We start from the raw sequence: 9,893 nt of genomic DNA on the forward strand, positions 1-9,893 counted from the left end.
TATCACACTTGATATTGCAACCCATGGTTTAGGCGGTGTAGGCTGCATAATTTCATTACTTTTGTGCAATTTGATGCAATTTGGGCTTAAATTGATACCTGGCCGGGACTGAACCGCTCACTATAATATCAAGTTTGACACATCAGTGGATGCCTTTTATGGCGTAGATTGCATTTATGAAAACAGATTTTCAAAAAACATGACTTACAAAGCCCAAATTTTCGATTTTCCTTTTTTCATGGTTTTTGACGATTTTTTCCATAAGAGCTAATGCATAACTTTGAGCTCGATGCGCGATCGGAAAATATTGTCCGATCTCAAAATAAAAAATTGCACTGTATTCTACATCTGAAAAGACAACTTTTCCGCATACCCGCCTTATCAATATCTCAAATCCTTTTTTTTCGCTATCCTCTAGTGTACATGCCCATGTTTGCAGGAGGTAATGTGTGCATGGACAAGTACACACTTCAGCACATAGCTTTGATCTTAGGGCACTCCGAGCGGCGTGGTCCCCGCTTGTCCTCCCTCCCCGCGAACCCCTGCGAGCCGCCGATGACACACACGGCTGCTTGGCGGGCTGGCCTACCCATCGCGTTGCAGGCGCCCGCCCTCGTTACACAGTGTCGGAAGAGACCGATGATTCAGAAAAACCACGTTTTGCCGGCGAAAGTCCCGGCATGCCTCGTCGAATAGGCAATGTCTGACGGCCCCTCACACAATAGTTATAAAATAGAAGTATTTAAGTTCGAAGTGTCTCGAAATGAAGGGGGGAGGGGGGATTCTTTAGCTTGCATCTGATGCAGCATGACCGAATCACACTGTTTCGGTGCACTCATATGTGCTCGCACCTCCCTGTTTATAGAGGGTTGCACTCCGAGGTTCATTCTGTAAGTATAGCCGTTGGTATAGGTGGGGCAGGAGGCCATCGCCCCGCCAGAGGTGGAGCCGTACGAGTCCGAGTACAGCGGCTCCTTCGCCAGGGACTTCACGCCGGCCCTGGAGAGGGACCTCGCCAGGCCTGACGAACCCGCCAGCGAGGATGAGACGAGGTGGGCGAGGCGGTTGATGGAGACGCACGCTCTGCTCACACTGGGAACGTAACTGTGTGAATACCGCACACTTGAAGGTGTGAATGCCCGTACACTCAAGAAAGAAAAGTTTTTTTTTGTTGTTTTCTTTTTAATTTACATTACTTGTGTATCCACATGTACGGATGGCGTTCACACACCGACACAAGTGTACGACGTTCACACACTTGGGTTTCTCGTACAGGTTGCGCTCACGACATTCCGCAGGCACCCGCTGTACTCGGAGCCGGCCTGCTCGTACTGGTACCAGAAGCAGATGCTGCCGCCGCGCGGCTCCAGCTGGGACGGCGTGACGGCGCGCGGCCGGCACGACGTGACGCAGCCCTTCCGCCGCAACGCGCTCTTCAGCACGCCCGTGCCGCTGGCGCTGCACGAGAGCGAGCGCACCCACGGCGGCACGCCCTTCCCGGCGCCGCGCCTCGCGCCCCGCGTGGCGCACGGCGTGCTCGCGCCCTACGACACGCCCGTCATGTAGCAGCAGTGGACCGTCAGCCTGCTTAGCGCACCTCTCTGTTCTCCTTTGCCTCCTTTGTCTGCTGTTAGCAAAGACCATACAGGCGCTATGCCCGCTGCTGCTCGCTGGGTGGGAGCGAGCGGGTCCCACCGGAACGAATACAGAGTCGAGTGAAAATACGAGAGGACGCGGAAAGTCGCTCTGGTGTTGGGTGTCGGCTCCTGAGTGTACAGCCCCACCCCTTGAGGGGAAGCGTGAAGCGTGTCTTCTGCTGGAACAGCTCGAGTAGCTGCTGCTAGAGCAGAGCGCTTGTCGCCTTGAGCGGCTTGAAGGCTTGGGGATCCTATGGGCGGCATGTCAAGTCTTTTATTGCGGAAGCGGGTCGGGATATTTCTCTCGTCTTCTCTTTCTGTTCAAGCCTTCTTCCATAAGGGATAAGAGGCGATCAACCCGCCCATTCTTGAACCTAAGGGTCCGTGTCGTTAATCCGTGCACACGCCTGCGGGCATGTGCGTTCACACTAAATAGGAAAGGACAACTTTGTGTCCAACAAGGATGTGTTTATAAGCACAAATCAAGCAAATTTTCCATTTCGATCAATTCAAAGAAGGAAGATTGCAATTAACTTTCTAAATCGCACATGGCGGTAGTGGCGCTGCGCGTCGTTTTACTGGTAACCGGGCACCGGAGACTTGAATGGTCTCGAGCAGCGCCGTGCGTGCTTCCTATCGGGGACCCGCGATACAGGAAATACAAAAGAAAGCTGAATTGGTTGCGGTCGCATCACAAAAAAGGCGAGTGTCGAGGTTTCCAGAGCGAAAAATGAGCCCCATAATATCGAAACGACGTGAGAACGATGTCGAGGGAGGAGGGGTAAAATGAAGTTGGAGCAATTTGCCACCCACCTGGAAGTTTGGTCCGTGCGCACGTGGCGCGAGATAGGGCTTATACGAGCGTGTACTTCTGCCATTCTTTCTCTATCCGGCTCGCTCTCCCTCGCCAAACGGGCGGCGCGTGCGACGGGGATGGAAGGCAGCCGTGGAGGGCCCGAGGCGTAGAGACGTGAGGCAATTCTCTGGCGCGCGCGGCTGGCGTCCGCGGGACTCGGCTGTTCCTCTCCTTCCTCGCACAGCGAAGATGGGTCGTTTGGTAGGAGGGAGGGAGGGAGACGAGAGAGTCTTGGGAAATGGAGGTGCAGCTGTAGGGGGCGGTCGGTGAACCACCCTATGGTATAGCACAGACTACTTAAGCTGTCGGAAATCCGACAGCAGTGTCTGAAAGTAGAGAAGGTTCAAGTTGTTGGGAGCAAAACGAATTTCGATGGTCCAAAAAAAATATTGAAGTACCCCCAAATTGCCGATCAAGGCCCGCGAAAGGGGCTCCATGCATGGTTCGCCAAAACCGTTTTTCACCAGCTGTGATAACGTTTAAGGCTCGAGGTTCATCCCGCAGCGCCTGTCAAGCTCTGGGTAGGCCAACCCGCCACGCAGTTATGTGAGTATGGCGGTCCGCCCAGTGCGCACAAGTGTATGACAACGTGCGTCGACCAACTTTACTCAAAGTTTTTTTTTGTAATGTAGACAAGAATAAAAGAGTAAAGAAAAGGAAACAAATTTGAATGCTTTGTTAAAAATTTATTATTTTTCTGAATAAATGCTAACATCAACAAAAATATTTGAAAATAAAACTCACAAGTAATGATCTGATAATCCATGGCATAAAAGACCTCACGAACTTTCTTTTTCGCGATTCTTTTTTTAAACTTCAAGATAACATTTTCAACCACCCTCACAGACGTCCGATGATGTTCTTGTTTCCGAACACGGAATTATATTCAAAGCAAAAGTTACGACAACATATTCTTTCAGCCGATATTTTACACCACGAAGCCTCGTCAATATTAAAATAAAATATACAAACACGCCCTCACCCCACAACAGGGGTTTGGTAAGTGCGCTTGAACAGAAAAGCGAAGGGTTGCAGTTGAAGGTTCTCGCTTGCTTTCGCGTTTTGATCTCGAAGTCCCTTAAGATTTAATTTATCTCTTAAACGTCCATCGCCCGCTAACAATAATTCCCCATTTTAACACCTCCAAACATCATAATTTTATGTTTTTTTAAATATAGATTTTGTTTACAAAAAGGAAGGTAAAATCCATCTTTGTGTATCTATATAGACCAGCGGCAAATTCCTCCGTTGACATTCCGCTCGATGAGGTGGTAAGTTTTCGTGTCAGGCCATCGTTTGTGACATCAAGGGAGGATATTGCCCAGGATCTAAGCACGACTCCGGTAAATTTCTCAAAGAAATATTTCTAGTATTTCTGGGAGGGTAAGAAATATTTTAACGTATTATGCTGTGGTTTGGTAACTAAGATTCCAACTTCCTAAACGGAATATCCAGAACGCAACACAAAAATGTTTTAGTTTTTCTCAAACAAAATATTTATTTATCGTAGAGAGAGTTTCTTCCCCCAGATCACGAGAGTGTTTATTAATTTGTGAAAAACTAGACGAATAACTACGCGGTGCTCCAATTTACTATGTTGATCAAAAACAAGCAATCGATGATAATTCCATCGCGACCCCTCGCACATTTGGATAAAGACATCTAACAATCTACAGTCTACACAGTAATGAGAATGAAGTCGTAACTAAGTTATACGGATTCCAAAGAAGAACAGTAAAAATAATGTCTATATACCAGCAAAGGCAGAAAAGCTTGTAACGTAAGAAAATGGCCCACTTCCCGACACCCCGATACGAGCTCAACGAGTTTGACAGCAGAAATTTTCTTTCAAACAAGGCAAGTACTGTTATTCGGGCTGCAACCTTGCTCTACCACTTAGAGGGCCTTAAGCACCAAAGAGATCCGGACGATGGAGATCTCTAAGGAGCTGGAGGACCTAAGAAGAGGGGCAGATGTATCGTACCGGGAAGGTTCGCGTGTTTGTTGAGAACCCAAAGGCTCACAAAATACGGTTGTCGAACTTTTTTTTTTTTTTGCTTAATCTATCTTTATGACAAAAACAAACTCCCCGCAACTAGCTCCCCAGTGAGAAATTCATAGCAAAACTACGTCGTTTCGACGTCGATTCCACAATTTCCACCTCGTTTCGACGTCGTTTCGATGTCGATTTAATATTTTTTCGCATTGGGGATCAGCACCAAATTTTTCGCGAACTGCAGAGAAGACCCTTCAGGAGGAACGTCTTCCTAAAATGACTGGAAGTGGGAGAGCCAACACGTTACCAGTAGTACATCTATGCATCTATTTATAACGTTAAAACACTCATTGTTTCTTGCAAAAGAAAAGAGACAAGCCATAGACATTGTTTCCGACCGAACTCTTCTCAATACGGCATCGTGACCTTTTATACTGTGAGCTGCCAGGTCAGCAGCCCACTAGAATGGCCATGAATGATGTTTGTCAGCAACCCCCAAATGCGCCTTATACAGTAATGTGCAAAAAAATGGAGTCCTCTTACATCTATATGTACTTTAAACGAAAATCTACGCTGGCATCACGGTAGGTGAATTGGAGTGAGAAGCCATCTAATAGAATGCGCAGCAGCGAGTCTACCACAGGTGGGTACGCAACACACATATTCTGAATACGTAACCCAGCAAACAATGAACAACCAAAATTACGGCAATTTGACGAGAACTGGTCGAAATTTCGACAAAACTTGGACGGTTTTGAATCAAAATTACGCTTATACGTCAGAGTAACTTCAAATCGATGACACTTTATTGACTATTGCTTTCTATTAACAAATGTCAATACTTGCAAATTGACGCAACCAAAAAAACATTTTTTTAGACATTTACTAACGCCCTAACAAGCAGAGGGCAGTAACGGATAGGGAGGAGGAGGGTTAAATGGATATGCAGGATGATAAAGCAGAAACCCCGGTAGCAGAACTGCGTCAAGACTGCATTATATGTCCAATCTTAAATGTGAATTTTAGGCGCCTTAAGGTGCCCCCACAATGAGCGGGGGGCCGTGCTGGTAAGCCGTGCCGGCAGGTTCAACCACTTTTATTCGAAAAAAGCTGTAATAAGACGATCACAAGCGTAGCCCCGCGCAACCGGCACGACCTGCCAGCACGGCCTGGCCACACGGCATCGCCTACCGAGCATCGCCCCCCGCTCATTGTGGGGGCACCTTTAGGCGCATTTAAAGAGTTTTATGCGCATTATAGGCGCATTTTAGATTGGACATAAAATGTAGTCCTGATGCAGTTTTGCTGGTTTCGCTACCTGGGAACGTTTTAAAATGCTTTGGAACGTAGACATTTTAACTTCTGACTAGTGAACAAATTGTCAAAGAAAAGCCACACAAGCCTACTATAGTTCCTCACCCAGCTTTACGTAGATTCTCGGATATAAATGGCAAATGACACATGTATTTAAAGTTATTACGAAACAAAAATCAAGTCTTATTGAAAACTAATTTCCACTGACAGCATAAAGAACATTAGGAGAAAAAATACACTTTGCATTCATAATGGAAACTTTTGAAAAATTAGACTAATAGCCTATTGTAATTGAAATTGATATGTTCGTTGGACTTGATTTAATCATGATATGTATAGAGTAACAATAAAATGACCTTATCGTGACATAATCACCTAACAATAAATTTGATATACATGTAAAAGTTTCATAAAAGTAAATATACAATTACTAGATTGATGGTAGGTAAAATGATATGTAGTTTTGTGCAAAATGCGCTGTTGGCTATTACAACGTGGGGCAACAAGTTCCACGCGCTTCACGTGCAGAAATTATGAAATCTCTCATTCTCATAACTGTCAAACGACGAAAGAGAGATCAGAATAATGTATGCACATACACTTAAAGCAGTGATTTATACACGTGCTAGGATATTTTTATCAACAATAAATGGTGTACATGCAAAAAATGCAGTGGTACGATAATGATATGTTACTTTCCAAATCCACATTCCTATTTTCAAAGCTGACAGTGCAAATAGTGCACCGCCAGCTTTACACATACACTTACACCCGAAGCATAATTGTATAATATATCACTGTTCAACTCAAGGTTCCACTACATCTATCACATCGCGGTAAAGTAAAGACTCCGAAGGCTTACAGAGGGGAAGACGCTACGTAGAATTAAGAGTTAAATAAAAACTAAAATAGCACGTGACTTGAACACACTTCCCCCGTGCAGCTTCGCGTTATCACGTTATTTTATAAGTACTTCTCCGTAGTACCTTCAACGTACATAAACAACCGATTTAACATAAAGCAAGTCATAGTCGTCCACGACGGTATGTAACGGTGATTGGTGTTTTTTTTTTTTTTAAGAAAATCAAACGAAACTCTTTCAAACGTAACTCCGCTACTGCGCTGGATTAACCATATGAAGAAAAACACAGCGCAAATCTTGTGAAGTTGAAGTCGAACGATGCTCATGTCGATGTAATTTCAACAAATATATCAAAAGGGAAAAATCTGTCAGCGACAGTGCAGGAGGTGATAACTCTTTGAAAAAATACACGAGACCTTGAGGTCTAAACACTTTTTTTTGTAGGACGAGGCAAAAGTATTTTTAAGGAAAGAAAACAGGAGATTCCTTACAAAAGATCATCATCTCCACACAGGCGGGAGAGGAGTAGCTTTGTGGTCAAAATATGTTGCGTTACGATGATAAACTTATTCTCAAACATCTAAAGTCATAGACACCAAATAAGATATGATTATATCACAGGGAATGAAACCACCTTAAGTTTTTTTCTTTTTTACGATTTCGTCTTACAATCATAACATATGTGTTGTCGCACAGAGGAGAACATGCCAAAAACTACAATCTAGTCCAGGAATCCGGTGTTGACGAGCTTCTCCAGGAAAAACTTGACGTCACCAAGCTCCGAATCCTTGATTCCGAGGCTCTTAAGCATGCCCAGGTCACCGTTTTCTACCGCCAGGAACACGGAGCGCAGGTGTTCCAGGTCCGCGCGCATCAAGTGGAGGGCAGCACCAAAATCTTCGATTGTCTGCGACTCTGCAACACCAACCCAACAGCGCTTGGTAAGTAAGGTAACTCGAAATCTCAGAATACAGTATAACCAATGACTGACAAAGACTGACAGAATCAGAGGAAGACCTAGAAAAGACCAGAGAAAATGCAGGAAGAACAAAAGGTAACGAAGGAAAAGCAGCAAACCGACGGTCGTAAAACCAAAGTTGAGGACCTCCTTAGACCCCTCAAGCCGCCATGGCGAGCGACGATAGGCGATAGGCAAGCCCGCCTTCACGCACGAATCCGGTACAGTATAAGCAGAAAAAACACGGCACGGATCACCCACCCTGTAGTATAGCAAGGAACGATTGAGGGCATCCCTTCTTTCAAACTCGTCAATGTTTTCTAAAGCTACGGGGTGGAAGTAAGAGGAAAAGAGTACGGAGGCGAAGGAAGCACGTCTCTTTCTTCTTTTCGGTAGGATAGCGCAGCCAACAACGAACGCACATCTAGAACTAGGAAAGTAAGGGGGGAAACTAAGAAGGGGCAGGAAGAGAAAAGAAACTCTCACACGCTGATCTGCCCCTGCTGCTCCCCTTAGCCAGCTCGTACAATACCCTACGTAAATAGAGACGCACACTGTCTATTAGTCGACGCCTTCGCCTCAGAGATGCATTAACCCATAAGAAGTAATGTGCCACCTGGGGCACGTGGGAGTGGGACGTGGGCCGTGGCGGCAACGCGGTCAGGACCACGCACAATAATGCAAGGAATGGGACCAAAAGTGCTCTTGAATAGTTTAGAGGCGTGAAGGCGGCGGGAACGGTCAACGGAGGGACGTAACGCCATAAAGTCGTCGCCGTTGAAGCGAACCCGAGCGACACCCCCCTTTAAACATCAACTTAAAAGTGATACAGTCAATACAACGAGTAAAATTTGCACATTTTTACGAACGTGTTCCTAGTTTGACAAAAGCACAGTCACAGCTGGACGCAATCCTTAAGTGCATGATTTGAAAGTCCCCAGATTATTGGTTTACACCGGGGAATTTTCTTTCATATTGCGGAACGGAGCTACCATTACATTTTCCTTTTCGTAAATGTTGATACGGTGTGCTTACAGTCACGATCGGTCACAATGCTTAAACAGTGTGCTGGCCGAAAGAACCATCCAGAAAGTACGTCCGTCATTCGCCTTTAGGAAGTTGACCAGCTGTGAGCTGTCCTAACGCCTAGTAGGTAGGTAGCATCTTGACTACAGGACACGCATGTACTGCGGAGTGGACTACCGCGAGTTTCGCAGGCGCCGAGCTCTCGTAATTTACCAAATACATCTATGACAAAAACACCGGACTTCTTACTTTCTGGACGATCCCTAAGCACACTGTTGGATTTTCAGTGCACGCTTTATTTGGTCAGCTACCAATGCCCAGCACCTGCACTAGCACCTCAGTACCTAGCACCTTTACCAGGCCAAGCGCCTGCCGCTGGCTGGCGGGCCACCGGGGGGTTACCAATAGCTGTCCCTAAGTCATTATTCTTGTTGAATCTTCACGCCCGGAAAGCCGGAGGAGGGCAGTGAAGAAACGCACCGAGCAGAAAACAAATAAACAGTAATACAAAGATGAATATTTTGTTGTTGGCAGAGAATAACGTTGTTCTTTTTTTTCCAAGTCAGGAAAAGCTCCTTAGCGAGGCAATACCGAGAGCACAGCTCGTTGGGTCTTTCTGCCTCATGCCTAGGCATCCTTTGGTTGCTGAGGCTGAAGACGAAATGGGGATGATTATTCAAAATCCCTTGGGTGACACTGTGCGTGTCGCTCTGTTGGTCTTCCTTTTTAGCAGCAGCTTGGCAACAACAGCACCGCATCCCAACCCTCCACCTGGTTAAGCTCGCCGGGCCTTGTTAGAACCTTTATCTTTCCGTAGTTGCCGAGGGGTGCCCAACTCTAAAAAATCGTGTACACCTGATTACCAAAAAGTGACGATTACCAAGGATTACCAAAGATTACCGAAGATTACCGAAGATTACCAAGGGTTTCCGAAGATTACCACTGACAAAAGATAACCAGAGATTACCAAAGATTGCCATTGATTACCATAGATTACCAGTGATTCCCAAAGATTACCAGTGATTCTCAAAGATTACCAGTGATTCTCAAAGATTACCAGTGATTCTCAAAGATTACCAGTGATTACCAAAGATTACCAGTGATTACCAAAGATTTCCAGGAATTTCCTGGCTGGATTACTTAGTGATTACCAAAGATTACCCGATGATTACCAACGATTACCTGGTGATTACAAACGATTACCTAGCGATTACCAGGGATTACCGGCGATTACTAGGGATTAC

The 9,893-nt window shown here is 45.7% G+C and overlaps 1 protein-coding gene across 1 annotated transcript in view; it reads right to left on the minus strand.

The window, feature by feature from the left end:
* Nucleotides 1-3,158: 3,158 nt before the first annotated feature.
* LOC113203924 (IDLSRF-like peptide) overlaps nt 3,159-9,893 on the minus strand; it is a 71,907-nt gene continuing 65,172 nt past the window's right edge. The window contains exon 4 of the mRNA XM_026418874.2: nt 3,159-7,580. Within this exon, the coding sequence (XP_026274659.1) occupies nt 7,387-7,580 (194 nt within the window). The 3' untranslated portion in view covers nt 3,159-7,386. The remainder of the gene's footprint in view (nt 7,581-9,893) is intronic.

Source organism: Frankliniella occidentalis, unplaced genomic scaffold (assembly GCF_000697945.3).
Source record: "Frankliniella occidentalis isolate FOCC.00 unplaced genomic scaffold, Focc_3.1 Scaffold69, whole genome shotgun sequence".
NCBI lineage: Eukaryota > Metazoa > Arthropoda > Insecta > Thysanoptera > Thripidae > Frankliniella > Frankliniella occidentalis.